Source organism: Penicillium subrubescens (assembly GCF_028828155.1).
Source record: "Penicillium subrubescens strain IBT 31985 chromosome Unknown utg000003l_segment0_segment0, whole genome shotgun sequence".
NCBI lineage: Eukaryota > Fungi > Ascomycota > Eurotiomycetes > Eurotiales > Aspergillaceae > Penicillium > Penicillium subrubescens.
Window position 1 is genome coordinate 2831358 of NW_026643153.1, and position 19009 is coordinate 2850366.

The window sequence follows — 19009 nt, forward strand, 5'->3', positions numbered from 1 at the left end:
CTTAGGGGTCGAGTTTGGTAGAATTTTGAGCCAACTTTGCGTTGTCTTCCACATGTCTTTAGAAGAGGCGCTAATAGACTCTAATCTACTTTTTCATTGAGGCTTATAAGGCTTTAGAGAAAAGGTTCCAAGTGTACCGGGGAGCTAACCTGGGAACGACAAAACTAACAGGATCAGATAAAAAATATTTTTCTCAATATATTCACAGAGGGTGATATTATATACAAGGCTTTCCATCCCAAAACCCAGGCCAATCACACAAGCAGAAAGCGTACCGTAACGACATAAAGAAACGTAAACTGAGAACCATGACCAGGGCATTTTCCCTTCCATCAACGCCCGCAAAAAGGAAAATTCGAAGTAGGAGAATATGATCATGACTTATCAGGATTTCGAGCAGCCGTCAACGCGTGAAGTGACGAATCTGGCCGCAGACGGATGCCCGGCGCATAGCAGAGACTGTACAACTCATCGACATACGTCGCAGGAGTGGTAACAGCATCTCCGGCAGCGATGACAGCATCGTGCGTGTGCCCCACGTTCTGCGCGGCGTTCTCGTTGATCCGGGTGACGTCGACGCGAACTTCTTTCTGGACGGTGATATCTCCCAGAACTGTGTTTGTCTCGACTAATGACTCCTGAGAGTGCCCTGACGGAGGAGCGTGGTGTTTTCGCGAGGGCCAGAGTTTCAATATTGCCGAGCGCGTTGTTGACTTGATATCTGATTCGGTGACGGAGGAATTAGAGCGGACGTCTGTGCAAAAGAATTCCTGGTTCAGTTCGCGAGAGAAGCCATCTCGATCGGCGATAACGTCGTTGACTTGCTGCTGCACGCGGAAGAGGCGGAATGGAGTGAAGGTGAAATCGGGGTTGGGTACTTGTGTGTCGAGAGGGGCGACAACACAGAAGGTGAGGAGGGTACATTGGGAAAAGAGCTGGTTCTCTTCGGATCGTCGAAGGGCAGAACGGCACGGGGCGAGAAGAGGTCTGGAGGAGAATGTTGCTGCTAAACGCATATCCTCTGGGAATGACTTGGCGAGCGTCATGATGCCGTGCACAAGGTGCTCGCGGAATGCTTCCATATTCTTGTCGGTTTGTTGCGCGGCTTTCGATTGTAGGTATTTCAGACACGTAATCATGGACCAGCCTTCCATGTGTGAAATCAGATCGAGATGCTGCACGGATAGACGCTTCATTGGAAGAGTTGCAGAAGGGAGTGGATTTCCGGTTCCCTTGGTGGTGAGAATTTCAAAGTGATCTTGAACGGTAGGTCGCATCACATAAGAGATAAGATGCACGCCTTCTCCGAAGCCGCGACTCGAGCTTGCATAATCGCGCATGTCGCGGAGATGCTCAATGAGAGTCACTTCGGGGACGTGAATACGGCGGGATAAGGTTGACGTAACGTGTTCGATCGTTGCGAATCGGAATCCGTTGGAGGAGAAACGGTTTGCTTCGTGCTTCTGTAATTGCCGAACACTGAAAATTAATTGACCCTTACCCGTGCGCAGGGAGGAGCGTCCCATAGCGCGTGATAATCGTGAAACGGGGATCGCGGTGGCCAGCACATTGTCATACAGGGTTCCCAAGTCTGATAGGGGTTGGCGAAGTTCGTCCGAAAGCTCTTGCGCAGTAACACAGAAGAGCTGCTTGAAGAGGGTATCGAAATCTGTTTGCAGCTCGGTCTCCTTGTCCATGACAACTCCACGAGATAACACGTGTTTTTGGATTGCTTGTTCTTCGGATTCGAGGCGGTTTCGCATGAAGGGGATTAGGTCTTTGACAACAGGCCAGTTGCGGCTAGCCCTGAAAGCCCAAAGGAAGGTAGGATGAGTGCGAGTGAGGTCGTCGTCTTTAAAGGTCTATATGAAATACCATGTTAGTCTTCTCGATGTCAGATCAATAGAGTTGTAAGCATACTCGGCCAATGTAGTGATCGACAATCTTTCGTGTCGGCAGAAGGGCCTGGGGTGTAACCATCACACGTCCGGCTGGATCGAAGTAGGCGCAGGCTAGAACAAGTTGGTGTGCACGAGTAGTCGATCGTCGCCGATTGCCACCTGCAACAATTGCACAGGCGGACAAAATCACGCAAGAGACGCAGGCCTAGAAAAGGCTGTTAGTTCTGCTTATGCACTCGACCATAACCTTTGACTCCATATCGTGACTCACCAGTACAGCGCAAATGATGACCACCTGAGTGCGAGACAGTTGAGTACCATGCTGCATCGACTCATCGCGCTCTCGATAGGAAGTGCCAACCGCCGCCGTCCAATGCATGCCCGACACAGCGGTCGAAAGAAAACAGGCACAGATTCCTCGTCGCCACCAGCTATCGGTCCAAGTCGCCCTCCACCGGAAGAAGATGCCCAAAGCCAGGGTGCTAGAGAATACAGCAATGATAGCAGACCCAACCACGTTGGCGACAGCGTAGGAGCACTTGTAATTCGCGATGCCCAGTTGTCCCACGTAGTGCATACCGCATACGGAACTTCCAGTCAACAATCCTCCAAGCATGATACGCAGATAGCCGGCTTTCTCTTCGACGCCGATGGAGTAGAATGCTGTCAGCAGGACTATCACGGGAAGAACGAACGATGTTCCGGTGAATGCGACATTGTAAAGGATTTGGATTTCCTGCTGTCCGTCACCGAGGACAATTGCTCGGTTACCGATGAAATGCATGCACCAGATTCCAATTCCACCCATTGTAATAGATGAGGTCAACAGTAGATACCTGCCATTGCTGTCAGTCATCGCGGGTACTTTTGCACAAACGGGTCATATCATACCAGTTATAGAATCCCGATCGCGATGTCCTTCGATGCAGAAGCTCCAGTGTTGTCGCGCACCCCATCGAACTAATCACGTACGAAAGGAAGATATACCCCCCAGATAGGAGACATGCGTGGCGGTCGCCGTGTCGGTGCCCATACCCGCCATGTTGGATAATGGTGTAGGAGAATGCGTTACAACGCGAGCATTGACCAAGGAGTGCCGACCCTTATGCAGCAGGAGAAGAAATAGTCGCAGTCGACTGTGGGAAACAAGGGAAATATACTAGAACATGAAGAGAGCGATGATTCACAGCAAGATATCAATGATAGTAGCGGGGGTAATCAAAAATAAAGGAAAGGAGCGACAATCATGCAGCAGCATAAGTGCGGACTAATTTTCGACCCAACAGCCTGGCCGCTGGTATCTTATAATAATAAATGAATTGGAATGAGAATCACACCCTCCCAGATGCAAGCCTCCACTAGGCTGACCGGGGTCCTTCTCGCATCGCAAGCCTGGACCCAGCGCCCAAAAAGCAAATGTAATTGATTAATCGGACAAATAACTTCCACTGAGCGTAATCCGATCTAAGTAAAGGGCAGATAGGAGGATCCACATTCTGGTGGATAGCCTGCATCTGTTCCCATGAGTCTCTTCGCGTGGCACTACGGAAGTACCGACGCAGACATGCATCCACACATGCCTGTCAGGCTGTCGGCAGCGTACCGAGGGCCGTCAGAACGGTTACCAGGTGGAAAGGAAGGTAAACAGGGTTTCAGATTGATCAATGTGATCTCCCATCCCGGAAGATTGTCGTCTAGCACGGGCCTAGGTAGGGGTCTTTTAGGTCCTTGGGGGGTAAAATGGAAGAAGTGAGAATGGGTTCTCCAAGCGAGGATGTTTTTCGTCGTGCATGAGCCAATTCATCATTCGCTGGGCTGAGATAGGTGCTGATCTAGATCGGATCGTAGCGGGTAAGGAACGATGGGGCGGGGCCTTGCGAACGAGCGTATCAGAAGGCCCCAAGGTATTAAATGGACCCAGTGCATGCGATACAATGTCTGTGCATCGCCGGCCATTTGACCAAGTAGGTTGTCTCCGACGCCATAATGTGATTGTTGCATTTTAGGGACTTTTGCGAACTCAAATCAACCATGTACCACAAGCTAGCAGGGATTTATTTAATGAACTGGTTTGTTTTGTTGCCTTGTAAGCGGACAGGATAAAGTGTGTACGCGCACTTTGGCCGTGTTCCATCCGGCCCCTCCGATGAATAAATTAATTGGGGGTGGCTCGTCGGGGCAACATTGATTCAGCTTCAGCTGCGCCGTGCTTCCAGGCGTAAAATGGCGGGTCCATGCAAAGAAGAGGGGAAAATCGAATGGGAGAATTGTATTGCCCGCATTGAAGATAGATAGGCCATTCTATCAGCCTATTTGTCCTCTGTCGTCTGCACTGTTCATCCGGATATGCAAGTCAAAAGCTGCCCGCGACGATCAGTCACAATGCCGCCGGTAAAGCTGTCGCTTAGCCTGTCAAACGGGCGCGTGTAATCGATCATGTCGATCGGGAGTTTGATTCCTGTGTGGAAGCTTCCCGACCGGTCCCTTGACAAGTTGACTCCGAGTCCCTGGGGCCAGAACCGTGGTAGGCGCAAGTATTCTATGACAATTGTTGGTCCAACATGGAAGTGGGCTCGGACGTGCCCCGGACATCTCATTAGCAAAGGATTCGAGATTGCGAAGCATCATTTGAGAAGCGAGTATTAATCAATCAGGAACCCACCCCACGATCAGTTTGTCCGGCACTCAATTAGTTTAGTCCTTCCTTGGGCTATCCACACACAGCTCTTTTGTCCACAGAACCTGATGTGGCAAGTCCTGGTGGCGCATGGTTTTGTCCTTGATGCCATCGATCTCACCTCGCGCTAGCGTGCACTGGCCAGTGGGCAGAGGTTGGTGGTGGACTGGTGGTCCTGGTGGAGGATGTCTTGGCTGGTCCATGGCTTAACGCTGAGTAGTCCAGGCCTGGTTTCCCATTCCTTCACTCCGCGAAGGATAAGCTGGACCGATCGGATCTGATCCATCGTGTCGGGCCTCGTTGGTTTGCACTTTAGTTGCTATCAGAGTTCAATCCAGTTCAAACCCTCAGAATTTGAGTTCTCGCCGAATGTTGATGAGTCCATGGACCGAACATGCTTTCTCGGCTCAAGCCGAGAACCAAAATCCACTCGACCCGGTCGCTGTCGCAGACTGTCGGGTCTTCGGACGTAAATTGGTGTCCGCCGCCTCGATTGTCCCTTTCAGGCATGGTCCACTCCAATCTAAGTGTGACTCTGGAATGTTCGCACGATAAAAGTCAAAGTCAATAGATTGGTTTCTCGCCGAGGCAGAGGTGGAGTGTGAAAGAGTGGAAGCGAGAGACTAGGCCGTGTCAACCACATGGCACGGGTAGACTTGCTCCACGATGCTCAATCCTGCGGGACTCCATTGACATCCCTTGTGGGATGTGTCACTTGCGATGTTGGATTTCTTGGCTCGTTTTTGAGAACACGCGATCGGTGGCTTGTACTTCTCTCTGCAAGACACTCAAAATAGGAACCGGTTCTTGTCGGCGCCGCCACCGAACTGTTCGTCAGATTCTTAGTTGACGAGTCATCTCAACACGATCCCACGCAGGGATCAGTCAACTCGGATTGAGATCGCTTTGCCACGGTCGGCCATTCTTGCTTCTAGAGGCTCTACGATAAGTCTAGTCAAGTTGCATCTCGTTATCTATGAGTCAAGTGGTCGAAGTGTAATAGATTGGATCCTAGACTATTCTTGTGGAAGAGATCAGTAGATGACACAATGGAACCATAACCTCAAGGTTGATTTATCTCTTTTCACATGCCTCTGTACTTCAGGTCCATTTCTATGGATAATCGAGTTTAGATCATATAGAAAAAAACAGCCTGGCGGTTCAATTAGGCAATGCTATACAATTACACGGTAGCCCTACAGTCCCAGGTCTGTTTGATAGCTCGTGTGCATTCTTCCGATATGACAGACAAACGGTCGATCTATTATTAGGGAAAGATTTCCCGGATACTTTTACTCTTGCAGCATGAGGCAACTAGGCAGCTTCAGACTCGAGGTCGGAGATTTTAGACTCGTGGCAACCATAAGCTCCAGGTCGTCATTGGACCTAATCTGATCCGACAGCTCATATTTGACGCACTAGACACACATGACACTATACGACAGAGCAACGTTTGTCCCACTGCCATGACTGACATAGAACCTGCGGAGAACCTGTCAAGGGATCTAGTGGGGACTGATCTGACTGATCTCCGCCTGCAGGATGCAAGCCATCGCCTGTGTGACACAACCATTCGCTTGGAGACAACTATACCAACTTCATCAAGCGATAAATCTACGGTAGCTTTCATAGCGAAGCGAGAAAAAGAAAGTTTGCTAATTGAGAGATTCCAAGGATACAAAGAGGGCCCCAGGTCGGATGTTATTTCCTTTTTTCTCATATCGCGCAAATTATTAGGTCGATATTCAGGACCTCCAAGGTTCATGTTTCAATTTAAGCGGAGATATCGGCAACGGCCTTCTGGATAGCAGGGGGGTTGGCGCCACGGACGGTCAGGTCATCGCGCTTCTGGCCATCCTTGTAGAATAGGAAGGTGGGCATGGCGGAGATGCCGTTGTTGGCGGCGACTTCGGAGAGCTGGTCAACGTCGACCTTGTAGAACTTGACGGCGGTGACGCTGTCGCTCAGCTTCTCGACGAGGGGAGAAACGGCCTTGCAAGGACCGCACCAGGTGGCGAAGAAGTCGACGACGACGGGCTCCTTGCTGCCCTCAACGAGATCCTGCCATTCCTTCTCGCTATGCCATATGTCAGCAGAACATTCTCCAGATTCAGGGTACGAAGACGGCCTCTAATGTGGAGGCCGAGGAGGGTAGCCGGTCGTAGTAGGAAAAGGGATGAAAACTCACGAAGTGATCTGAGTAACACCCATTTTGAAAGATGTTGTGGTGAAGTGGGAAATTGGGGTGGATGAGAAAGTACGCTGAGCGATAGGCAAGCGAGCCGAAAGACGAGTCAAGCGGAAAGTAGAAGGTTTCTAGAAGCGTAAAGTGCTGTGAGCTTTAAAATTGAAGGAGGGGCAAGCCGAAGAGGGGCGTTCGGATTTTATAGGGCGATGACGTTCCCGGAGGCTGGACCCAAGCTAGCTTAGCTAAGAGCCAGGGCGGATGAATAAACCGCCCATGGAGCCCTCTAGCAGTATCCAGCACAGCCTTGAAACAGCGATTTCTGGCAGAAAGTGTAGACTCACAAGCAGCATGTTGAATTTGTCACGGTCTGATGCACCTTTTCGTATCAATTTGTCCAATTGCAGTGCTGTTTGAGGGTCGGGAAAGAAAGGAGGTTGGGCGGGCGACGACGGCAGAATGTGAATGGCGTGCTTGCTTACGAATTAGATCAGTTCTGGATCCATCGGCACCCATGTCCATAACACGACGGATATCAATAATCAAGAATCAGCCATCCAACCATGGAAGGACTAATATTATCCAGCAAATTTTGATCTGATAAACTGAGTTTATAATTTCAGCCAGATCATCACTCCAACTTGACTCACTGAATGATGCCATCGCCCTGGTCATACATGGCGACTTTTACCATCCTCGGTTGTTCAAATGCCTATTTCTATGATCAAACACCGAGAGCCTCTTGATATGCTAACCAACACAACAATAATAAGCTATAGGAGAGGGCCAATATAAGGAGCACAAGAGACTGCGTACCATTCTAGTCGTTTCTTAGAAAAGTCGACAAATATTATCAACTATATGCGTAGAATTCCTACAGTAGGCTCCACCCATCGCCCTCCTCATCGACCTCTTTGATCTAAGCACCAATAAGCAGCGAGACTCGATCTAAGTCTTCTTCCTCTGCTTGCAAAATCACACCTATGTTCCTTGTCTCTCGATCGTGTTCTTCGCTGTAAGGGTCACGCTCTAGGAGATGCTTGACCATATGGGGGTGCCAGTAACACTCAAGAAACTCCATGATAGGAAGGCCAAGTTCAGTAAATTTCGCCTGAAAATCAGCCAGGAGCTGGTTGAATGTTTCCATGCCTTGCATATTCTCTGCTTGGATTTCATTAATTTCTTCAGGGTCTCTGCCCACCATCTTATCCGCGTCTCTTCTGTCGGATGCCTTGACTACACCGTCGATTTCGATGCAACAGGTGTGCTTAAGGCCGAGTGCGTCAAAGGTTAGGGATCGAATGACAGCCTGTTCGGCCGACGGGGTAGATTGAGCCCAGTCGATTATGCGAGATATCAAGCGTTTCAACCACGAAGACTTGTCGGTGATACGGGACCATCGAGACCAACGCATAGCTTGTCGCCCTGCCACAGAGACAACGGTACATCCCTGTGGAGAGCATGGACAGGTGCATTGGTCCGTAAGAGATGGGCAAGGGAAGAGATGTTCTTTCGAGTAGGCAATTTTCTCCTCCAGACTTGACCAATGGAAGTAAACAGCGTCAGACTTTCTGATATCCACTATAGCAATAAGAAATCCAACAATTTGAACCGTTAATAAATGGGCAGTCTTTGCCTTGGAGCAGGGTAGTGTACGACTGATGTCTGCTCCTTTAGACAGAAACCACACCATCCGTTCAATACCTTCCCATGCAGAATAGAAGGACTCGTATGTTGTCATCAAGGGAGTAACGTTAGTTGAGCTTGCCGAATCAAAGTCTTTGAAACCGGCGTTAAACAGTTCATCCATGACACTGGGAATAAGATCCCGATTATGATAGATGGATGCGTTCTGATTTCGAACCAAGAGCGACTGATCAATGGTTTTGCCACGTGCGGCAACCCTCTCACATATCCTTGATGCATGCAGGTCAGGAACCGTGTCTTCATATACACCGAGTGCTTGTAGTTCTTCCTGAGGCAGGCATGACTGAGCTAGTCTGCCTAGTTTCCTTCGTCGCTTGACAAGCACAGAGGCAAAGAGCGAGAGCAATTTTCCTGATCTGGGAGCCTGCAAAACGGGGATTGATAATCCACACCCAGCATCAAGCAGGAGCCTGGTTGAATGGAAAAATCCGTTGAATCCGATGTCCTCTTCGCGGAGAGGGCTGGGGCATCCCCAGAAGGAGATGAGAGAACCTCCACCAACAGATGCCCCTGCTTCCAGGAGGAGCTGTACACCCTTTGGCCATCCAAATGCCAGTTGAAGTAATGAACAGCCGCATGCTTTGTCGTTAGCACCGATTTGACCGGATTCGAGGCCAATCTTGAGCTCCTCTTCAGATTCCTGAAATAATATTCTGGCAACTTCGGGGACAATGAGAACTGCAGATAATATGAGCTTCCATTTCAGAAAGAGTGAAGGCAATAGGTAGTGATACATACTCTCTTTATATCTGGACAGGATATACTTTATATTGTATCGCTCGATATGGTTGAGGGTTCCATTATCCAGTGTACAAGGACCACCGTGATCAACAAGGTATGAAGCCAGGGCATACTCTTCATCCTGGAATCTCGTAAATCGAAGTAGCCCTCGCAGAGCTCCTTGACTAAACGTGTTGTTTGGCCTAGAGCCATTGTTAACGAGGAACCTCGTAAGCTTATGCAAGCCTGGAAGTTGATCTCGCGTCGTCGCTATGTCAAATGGTACCAGCGCCTATAAACCATCAGCTTGCTCCCGATTCAAAGAATAAGTGCATTCATACATCCACATAGGACACCATGTTATAATCACGAGGAGCATAGTCCAAGTAGAAAATATCCGATGGTTTTGACTTCCCAGCAGAGAAAGCCTTTTGGACCTGGCGGATGCAGTTTTCGACAGTTTGGTCAAACTCGGAAATAGTTGTCTTCTTCAGATCGAAGAATTGGGTTATTTGTAATTCGAGCGTGCTCCCGTTGTAGTCCAGGACGGTTTGCACGCTTAAAGATGGCGCGATTGAGAATCCACCGGCCCCTTTTGACAGTGAGAAAGACGCGGTCACCGCGACTCGAAGGAGAGTACTGAGGTATTTGAATGACTTTGCTGTGGTTTCTCCTTTATTGCTGGACTTGGGGTTATAGGGTGTCATAGCATGACTGGTGGAATTGGAGGAAGTCGTAATGGCGATTTCTGAGGTTGATGTCCTCGTTGTCATCTGCATCCCCGTGGCTGGGTTCTCGTCAAAACCACACTGGCGATCACACCATGATTTAAGCAACGCTGGAGGTGGCATTCCTTCTGGGTATTCTTGTAGAGTAATGCGCTAGATATCCAATCAGCGCCATTCACAAACCAGCCTTAAGGAGGTGATCGTACTATCTGCTGCACCTCCTCAAGAATCGCCTCCTGCATCAACCCCAACTTGTTCATCTTCTGCGTCGAATGTCTTAAACCTGCTAATCAGCCCCATACAACCATATCCTCTTCATAAATTTTACTCACATGCTCAACGTAGTCTGCAACGAATTCTGAATCCCATCCAAATCCTCAAACATCTCCTTCAACCCATCCCTCCGAAACGGATAAACAACCCTCTTAATCTGCCCCCTGATCTTCTCCGGAAACCGAAACCCATCCGCAACAACCGGTAAATGCCGTTCAACCGCAGTCCTCAGTCTATTCACCATGCATTCCAAACCCAACGCCTTCTCGGACAGATCAGCCGCCAACTCGGGGTTCGACACCTGCGCATCCTCGATGATATCGCGGAGTGCGCGGAGCGGGCGCCGGAGAGATTCGGCTTTTGATTCGATTCTTTTCGCGTCTTCGTCGTAGCTTTGGTAGGCTTGGCAGAATTTTATTAGTTGTTGGGCTATTTGGAGGCCGAGGGATATTACGCCGATGGCGCTGCTGGCGGCGGAGAAGGGGTCGGCCATGGATGTTTTTATTATTTGTATAGTAAATTATATGGATGGCATACAATAGCAATGAGGGCTAAAGGGAAAGGGCTTACATGGGAGGGGGATGGAAACAATGGTCTTCTTGTGTTTCGGCATCTCCAGGCTTAGCCGCCCAGGATGGATGCACTGCCTGGCCAGGCTAACTGGGGCCGTTGGACGGCGCCAATCGCAGGCCAACGAGGTGCATATCCCCACGAAACGGACTGCAGACGGCGGCTACAAGGAAAAATAATTATTGGCTCTGGTTGTACTAAATGGTGTAGGGCCAGTTGGAAACTCGGAGGGGTAAAGTAGGCAGTGCCATTTAGTATCCAGTTTCCAGTCATCTATACCTACAGGATGGAAACATGAGAGATAAAACAAAAACAATATCTATGAGGCTCTGCCTAGGTATACCAACAAGGGAGGACTCGTCCAGCAAATCTGCAATCCAATCCAATCCAGAAACAAAAACAGTGTATTAAAAACATCATCCACCGGGGGTCAACAGTATAGCAAGGAACCGGGGAAAATCACCCGTCAAATCGAAGACGCAGGCTATGCTAGACCAGGCTATGTGCATCGACAAAAAGCCAAGGGCAACCGGCAAGGCAGAAAGAACAAGGAGTAAGCGCATCCTGGAGCTATGGAAACACGGAAGATTGAATTTATGCATCTGACAAAGACTCGAAGCAGAAACAAACAGGGGGCAAGTTGGGGGTATCAACAAAATCGCAGTGTAATGGTAACAACAACCGTACAGATTGACAGGCTCAGCAGGTCAAACAGGGGACAGGGGGATGGAGGGGGAGGGGAATGGGGAGAGGGGGTGATGTGATGTGATGATGGGGAAGCACGGTGGGAGGGTTCTATTACAACAAAACTGGGGTACGTGATGGATGAGATCAGCGTCGCGTCGTAGATGATGGCCGTCGCTGCGCCGGGAATCATATCACAGAGATTCAGTAGTCTTGGAACAAAAGAGAAAAAACAAAGAAATGACTAAAAGAGTGTACGCGATGCACGAGGCATGCAAAGTTGGGGGGCTTGATGGCCTGGAGGTTCAAGCTCGGAGAGGTGGAGGAGATCATTCATCCTCGGCATTGCAGATAACACCGTGGACACTAGCCACGCGCTGCGGCTGAGGAGTGCTTCTCACCACCTTGTCCTTGTCATCGCCCTCGTCTTCGTCCAAGTAATCCTCTTCAGCCGTGATGGGAGACAATGAAGGGAAGCTCTTGAGCATGGTAGCCGTAGATTTGGGACGAGAAACGGGGCTGACCAGGACTGCCCGGCGGCCGACCTCGCTATGGTGCCAGGTCTCGGCGGCCTTGGTAGCGTCGTTCGCAGGAACCTCATCATTTTCCAGTAGCTCTGGCTCGCCCATGATATTGCTGCTGGCTCTGCGAGAATCGATAGAGTCACGAACATCATCATGCGTCTCGACCGGGCTGTCGATTGCAGCGCTGAACGAGGTCATGGTACGGACGGGGCTGCTAGGAGCCTTCTGGGACATCCGGCGGAAGAACTGTCCCGACATCCATGATCCTTCTGAGTCGATAGATGCCAAGGACTGGGATAGGGGAACGTTCTCGGATTCGAAGCTATCGCCTGAGAGATGGCGACGGTTCTTCGGATTCACGATATCGACGCCCGCGAAAGTAGGAGTCGGGCCGTGCAGGAAAGTGCTTCCTTCTTCGTTCTCTAATGAAGATTCGGCCACTTCCTCAGGGATATCCACTTCTTCGGGGATATCTGGGGACTGGAGACGCGAGTCTGGAGGGGACACGGGTTCGTCGCCAAAGTGCTCTGTGAACTTGGAATGCGAGCGTTGGATGACACCGGTTGGAATGAAAGCTCGCGGGGGGATGACGGAGGCTGGTGGAGGCGAAGACTGGGTTTGGATCCGGTAAAAAGACTCGTGTGAAGCATTGGAGACATCGGGACTGGAGTCGTGGAACCTTTCTTTGTATCGTCGCTTGATACGGGAGGAACCACGTCGGAAAAGAGAGGTGATGGTGTTTCCACCACGGCGACCGCTGGTCTCGGACGGGCGGCGCTCGGAAATGTCAGAGGTAGAACCAACGTTAAAGGTTTGCGACTGGCTGGGGCTGATGATTCCATGTCGGAGGGATGATTGAGATGGAGAGAGAGTGGTGCGAGACATGCCCATCTCATGTGAGGGAGCAAAGCTAGGCCGAGTAGCCAGCTTAGGCTCGCGGATCGAGCTGTCATCAATATTTCCAATGACATGCACGCTTTCAATCGATTCCCGCCCGGCATCCTCGCTCTCCTTCGACTCATCGTGTAGCCAGGTACCAGACTGCTCTGCGGGTGCTTCGTCTTCAGGCTCTTCAGCGATGGTCTCTTCCATAATAATACTTTGATGTTCAACTACATCAGGAGCCTCGACGACGGGAGCTTCTTCGGGTTGGACCTCCGGGGGTTGCTGGGTCGCTTCAATCGCTTGTTGACGCTCCTCCGCGGCCTGGGCATCAGCGCGTTCCTGCAACTTGCGACGTAGCTTTTCTTGATCTTCGAGCTGTTTCTTCTCCCGGCGGCGACGGTCTCGCTCGAGTAATTCTCGCAAAGTACTAGCATCCAAAGAATCCGCCAGATCATCCACACGTCGCCTAGAGTAGTAGAGATCCTCTCCAGAGGTGGTTCGGGTTGGGTGTCTATCGCTGTCCGGTCGCCCAGCACCTGTCGAGGTATTGTTGCTTCGCGCCGTGGTTAAACGAGGCGTCTCGACATAACGGACGACAGGGCGTGGAGTCAATGCAGCAAAGGCATTCACCTTGTAGGTGAAGGGATCGGAGATGTCCGAAATAGAGGATGCGGCCGAGTCGCGAATCGACAAACTAATATCTGACATATAGCGATCAGCGCGTCGCCCATTTGCCTTGCGTCGTCGGTGTTCCACTCCATAGTCGCTGCCCAGAGGTTGAGTTGATCGGCGTGGAATGTCGATGGGAGTTGACGACAACAGCTTAATCTCGCGCTCGCGTAGAATTTCATGGGTCTGTCGCTTGCTCTTGCGAAGCTTGTTGGGTCCACTCGGATTTGGCTGCTTCTTCAACAGCGATCCTTTCCGTGACAGCGGTCGCGGGTAGGTCTGGTCTGCCTCAGACAAGCGCCGTTGATCGAGAGAGGAGACCGGGCGGTTCGACGTGGTTGTCTGGCCCGTTGGCCCCGGGCTTTCGGAGCCATCACCAGTACGCGACCAGCGTCTGCTGTGGCGTTTGGAACCCCGGCGGGAAGGTTTGCGGCCCAAGGTTGGTTCGGCGACGGGAGCGGGCGAATCGTTCTCGTCCAGGGCATGTTGGAGTGCGGTGGCCTCGTCAGCGCTCACTTGAATGGTGTGGCGCTTGTTCTTACGACCAAACGGCCATATCGCCATTGCGCGAGGTGGTGCAGCTCGCGGCCGCAGGGCGAACTAATGATCGCAGTCGCGGGAACGATGTCGGTCGGAGAGATCGTGCAGACGGGCGACGAGATTCATCGAGGACACGAGGGAGCAAGAGCGGGCCCGAGGGCAGTTTAGTGAGCTGTGAGAGGTACAGACTGAATGGGGTAGCAGAGTAGCAAATGCAGAGCCACCGGCGTCATCAGTGGGTTTAAGCTGGGGTGGGAGATGAGTGAAACGGGCGAAAAAAGCAGCGATCGTTGACGGTGTGTGGTCTGGGCGAAGGGAGGGGGGTGGTTGGGAGGAAGAAGTAAATACTAGTCGGGGCGATAGTTTCTGTACTACCTGGGAGACTAGTAGGGTTCGATAGAAGAAAGTTTAGAATATGGGGGAGAGGAGGAAGAGGAGAAAAAAAAAGGAAGAAACAAGAGGAACTGTGAGGCATGTAGGAGTGTGTCGAATGAACTCTCTCAGTCCCTAAAATGGTTTGGTTTGCACCAGAATGAGTGGCGGCCAAAACAACTACCAAGTTGGGTAGGGAATGGTGGCAAAGGGGGGGAAGAGAAAGGAAATAAGGAGAGTTATGAGGAAGGAAAAGTGATAATTATCCCAGGATCCCTATGATTGGATTGACTCAAGTAATAATCCCCCAAGTGAATCAAATCTATCAACCTTTTGATTATGTATTCTTCTTCCCAAGTCCATTCGGCTGGCCAGACCCCCCGGTTTGTTTTGGTTTCTCCCTAAAAATAAATCCTCTTTGGGCTCACACAAGAATGACAATTATGTATTATTCATTATTCATCCCTCCACTTCTTCAGGCCTGCAGTATACCCACCGCATCATCATCAACGACAATATCAGATTGGACTCTGTCACACGGTACCTGGGACCTGCTGGATCTATGCACGACAAGCTCTTCGATACATCTCTCCTACCTAATCCGACTCTTCCTATCAAATTGGGCTGACCAGGGGGAGCAGGGATATGCTACGCCGGAAACGCGGCTGTGACGGCCAGTTATTGCACGAGACGAGCAAGAAAGTCCCCCCGAAAAAACCATATGACCGAGAATTAAAAAAGCATTTGCAATAGCGGGCCAGAGGATCACTGTCGACATCATGGGAAATTTGTTGTCTCCAGGACCCATTCTTCCTGTGGGGAGATATCCACTTCATCACACCTCCAACGACCCATTCAGAATGGATCATGGCTGGAAAAAGCGACCCTATGCAAAAAATCATCAAAGAGCAGACCGCTAGAAGAAAAAGAAACAACAGTACAGTATGTATCGGATCCAACTCCGATCACCCAGGGTCGATCCGATCGCAAAAGTTCTGCAAGTTTCTTAGCTTCGAAGCTCTCAAGTCTGCCACTATAAACTGACTGTACCAACCCGGCACGTTCATTCTTGGACCGCTTTTTCTTTCTCTCTTCACCTCTCCAAGACTCTCCTTCTCCCTCTTACTACTACTCGGCACTCTTGACTCTTCTCCTTCTTCATCGATCCCCTCCACACCTCTGGGGCCGCGGCAAAGCCCCATTCAAAGGTGGGCTGGGTTGGATCTCGTGCCATGCGCGCGTGCCCTCTGTGACGGCCAAGGCCACACCGTTGAGCGCCCGGTGGAGTCCTAACCCCCCTTCCACCGCCAGTCCAGAAGCCCGCATTCCGTGGGTTGACACGCGGGAATGGAGTCGATCTTACGCATCCCCTAATAAACTGCCAATAACCGTCATGGCTATGATGACTGAGGTGCCTGTCTTTACCCGCCGAGACGGTTCAGAGCGGGAGTCCGTACCGTGGGAGAGGAGAGGCTGGTGACCACTCAATGTCTCGAAGGTACTGTATATATTTGGATATATATCTGGTCCGTATGGACTCTGTTAGTCAGATCTTTGAACTTTCAACCTTTGGCCCCAAGTTTGGGGCCAGTTGCTACAGTACTATCTGCAGGCACTGACCTGACTACTGCAGAGCCAGCGTCCCGCTGGAATCCTGCAGGAACGGGGGGTTGTAAGGATGGCCGGTCGTTGTAAAGTGGACCCGATCAGCAAAAATTGGCCACTTTGGTCCAGGCTAACGGGCTAGTGATCATGGTGAGTCGCCGGATGGTCTGTGTGCTTTACGCCCATTCACCACTTATTCGGTCATTCAATCATTTAGAACGGAAGATATTCTCCGTCAAGATTGGTTGGCCCTACTGTACGGAGCACGTCCACTTCAGATCATCGTACAGTGAGATCGGCAAAACCTTAGACTATGAAGGTTTTTGTAGATGCAAAGGCAGATCATCAATAGAGGTAAGTACTCCGTAGTAAGTATTGTATTCGATTCCAATGGATCAAAGTAGCGGCCGAGACGGCAGTTTACGAGCGGCAAAAGTATCCGTGGCTGAAGAGGCGCAAAGTATTCTTGCCGCCACCAACCCGAAATTAAGTAGCAAACAACAGAGTTCTGCGGCAATAAAAGAGTATGGAGTACGGAGTACATAGATTGCGACTACAAAGCTATTGGCCTGTCCGTCGGCAATTTGAATTGACTGCGCATGACCTGGTAAAAACTAATCTATTCAAAATCGAACTGTCTACTTCGTACTTAAAGTAGCGTAGTTTATACCTTCGTCGGAATCAGCCACGAGTTTGATGGATGGACACCGCCACGATACATACCCGGATTACAGAGACAGTTGTAAGGCCCTCCAACTTCCCATCTGAGCGTTCGTACCGCTAGAACGAGACATTATGTAGCTAGTGTCTTCGGATCTGCAGGTTCATTGGTAGGGTTTCTTTTCTTTTCAAAAGATCTTGTTCCACAGTTATTCCCGGTATTCCTAGTCCTTTACAAACCCCACGCTTGCCATCTAATCCAAAGAAGGGTTCAACTTAACCAAACACATTCCGGCCTTGGGCATCGAGAGTGAGACGTGCAGTAGTATTTTGTACTTGGTTAGTACAAGACCCTACATTACTGTACTGAAGTACCCCAAGTCCAAGTCCGTGCCGAAGTACCCGAAAGCACCCGCCGCCTAACAGTCTAACCCATTCAAAACTCTGGCGTCAATAGCGCTGAGAACAACCGACCGTTAACCCATTTAAGCTATCCAATTAAGCTATCTTATCATAGCGCGGGGAGGGGGGAAGGATTTCGGCCGTGGCCGTACTCCGGACCTAGACTGCAGAGTACAGTATGTACAGTAGACGTGGACAAACGGGGACGCTTCTGATCGACATACCCAATGCATATACCCGTTTTCCAGATCGCGAATCATGGCTTAGTGGACAGGGATTGTGGAATTTAAGCCATAGGGCACTTGCCACGATAGTTGGATATGTACATGTGGACTGCCGAGCTTGTAGGATAGGTCGAGGGCCAAGACTCGGCGGTCATGACAATTTGATGTGTTTCTCGGTAGGATGAAGGATGAAGAGAGTGAGAGGTATAAAGTGCAGATGTAGATTGGAGAGAGATAACGAAAACGAAATATGACAGATGCTCGTCACCATAATCACCCCGCCTCGAAGACAGTCTTCTAAATATAAACGCCATACAGTATGCAATCCTGTCCACTGGAACCACCGAGTAAACCAACCACCCCGCAAAAAGAGAAATAAACGCAAGATAGACCGACCACCCATTTCCATTTCCCAAATTCAATCAGTCGTTCATCGTCGCCACATGCCAGTGACTATTGAAGTATATCGCGCCCGCAGAGTATAATCGGGTTGTAGATCTTAGTGTCCACATATCTTCTTCCCAGCGAAGATATATCAGACCATCCAGCAGGAGGTATAAAATGGCACACACCCTGTACTTCCACATGTGCCATTACCGCAATCAATCCACGTCAAGTCCAGCCGACATCATCCCATTCAAATTTATACCCATCCATTTATCCCAACCCCATTTCCCACACCTGCACAACCATCACTCACGCAGCAACACGTTTCCTCAACCGATTCGGCTCCCGCTCCAACACTCGATATCGGGGGCTCCCGCGCCCACTGAGTAGCCTCTTCAGCGACCACGACCGGCGGACTTGGGGTTCGGGCTCGAAGGAATGCACGGCTTGCTCGGGGGTTGTATGGAGGGCGGTCGGTGAGTTGGAGCGGGGGAGGGTCGACGTGGTGAGTGGTTGGGCAGACATGATGCTGGCGAGGTGAGGGCGCAGAGCGGGGAGGATGTCTTGGATACCTTTAGTTTGTTCCTTTTGAGAATAATGCGGTATATAAATGGACAGCGTGTACAGTACAGATAGGATGGATGTGTACTGCTGCACGGTGGATGTATTGATGCTTTGGAAATGGTTGGGTTTATAGGGTCTGGTGAATGGGTAGGGATTGATGTAGTTCCGTTGAGGTAGAGTTAGGATAGACTAACTAGCTGGTCGTCTTTGTAGTATATGTCGGTAGATCAGATTTTGTCAGTAGTAGATTGCTGCTATGTTACTCTTCTCTCTTTCCGTGGTTCTCGTTCTCGGAGATGTTGGATCAGGAACCGGGGAGCGGGGTTGAAGTGGTGGGGCTCATGACGAGGGTGTTTCGTCCAGTCTGGTTGGAGTCTTCGTCTTGCTGGTTTCCATCTTTTTATTCTCTCGGAGGCCTGCGGCTGCTTGAGATCATGGGTCCGGTTTGGTCAGGTGCTTCAGTAATTGTCAGTGGGATCCTGGTCTTCCAGCTATGGACCGTGGAGATCGTACAAGATACTCTGGCAGCAGGAACTAGATAGTACAGATCTTGAAGATCAATACATAGTTTGTCTTTCTCTCGTCGGACCGAGGATTACTTGCTCCTGGATGATCCTTGTTGGTCGCCTATATTATCTTCTATTCGTCAAAGTGATTGGCTATTGGGAATGATAGCGGTGTATATTCTGAGGTTGAGTACGACAAGTTATGATTCCTGGTACTTTCTTGGCC

At 50.3% G+C, this 19009-nt stretch overlaps 7 protein-coding genes across 7 annotated transcripts; 1 reads left to right on the forward strand and 6 right to left on the reverse strand.

The window, feature by feature from the left end:
* Positions 1–374: 374 nt before the first annotated feature.
* On the reverse strand, positions 375–2857 carry N7473_005063 (uncharacterized protein; the record flags this gene model as incomplete). Its single annotated transcript, XM_057151003.1, has 4 exons — positions 375–1862; positions 1921–2106; positions 2173–2737; positions 2793–2857. The coding sequence occupies 4 exons, from the start codon at positions 2855–2857 to the stop codon at positions 375–377; spliced, it is 2304 nt and encodes a 767-aa protein (XP_057011113.1).
* A 1480-nt stretch (positions 2858–4337) lies between these two features.
* On the forward strand, positions 4338–4547 carry N7473_005064 (uncharacterized protein; the record flags this gene model as incomplete). The annotated part of the gene is made up of 1 exon (XM_057151004.1): positions 4338–4547. The coding sequence occupies one exon, from the start codon at positions 4338–4340 to the stop codon at positions 4545–4547; it is 210 nt and encodes a 69-aa protein (XP_057011114.1).
* Positions 4548–4595: 48 nt separating this feature from the next.
* Positions 4596–4781, reverse strand: N7473_005065 (uncharacterized protein; the record flags this gene model as incomplete). Its single annotated transcript, XM_057151005.1, has 1 exon — positions 4596–4781. One exon carries the CDS (start codon positions 4779–4781, stop codon positions 4596–4598), a length of 186 nt encoding a protein of 61 aa, XP_057011115.1.
* Positions 4782–6351: 1570 nt separating this feature from the next.
* On the reverse strand, positions 6352–7116 carry N7473_005066 (thioredoxin family protein; the record flags this gene model as incomplete). The annotated part of the gene is made up of 3 exons (XM_057151006.1): positions 6352–6655; positions 6767–6894; positions 7108–7116. The coding sequence occupies 3 exons, from the start codon at positions 7114–7116 to the stop codon at positions 6352–6354; spliced, it is 441 nt and encodes a 146-aa protein (XP_057011116.1).
* A 566-nt stretch (positions 7117–7682) lies between these two features.
* N7473_005067 (uncharacterized protein) lies at positions 7683–10684 on the reverse strand (the record flags this gene model as incomplete). The annotated part of the gene is made up of 5 exons (XM_057151007.1): positions 7683–9148; positions 9209–9482; positions 9532–10071; positions 10125–10194; positions 10251–10684. 5 exons carry the CDS (start codon positions 10682–10684, stop codon positions 7683–7685), a joined length of 2784 nt encoding a protein of 927 aa, XP_057011117.1.
* Positions 10685–11774: 1090 nt separating this feature from the next.
* N7473_005068 (uncharacterized protein) lies at positions 11775–14087 on the reverse strand (the record flags this gene model as incomplete). The annotated part of the gene is made up of 1 exon (XM_057151008.1): positions 11775–14087. The coding sequence occupies one exon, from the start codon at positions 14085–14087 to the stop codon at positions 11775–11777; it is 2313 nt and encodes a 770-aa protein (XP_057011118.1).
* Positions 14088–18022: 3935 nt separating this feature from the next.
* Positions 18023–18238, reverse strand: N7473_005069 (uncharacterized protein; the record flags this gene model as incomplete). Its single annotated transcript, XM_057151009.1, has 1 exon — positions 18023–18238. The coding sequence occupies one exon, from the start codon at positions 18236–18238 to the stop codon at positions 18023–18025; it is 216 nt and encodes a 71-aa protein (XP_057011119.1).
* Positions 18239–19009: the final 771 nt, after the last annotated feature.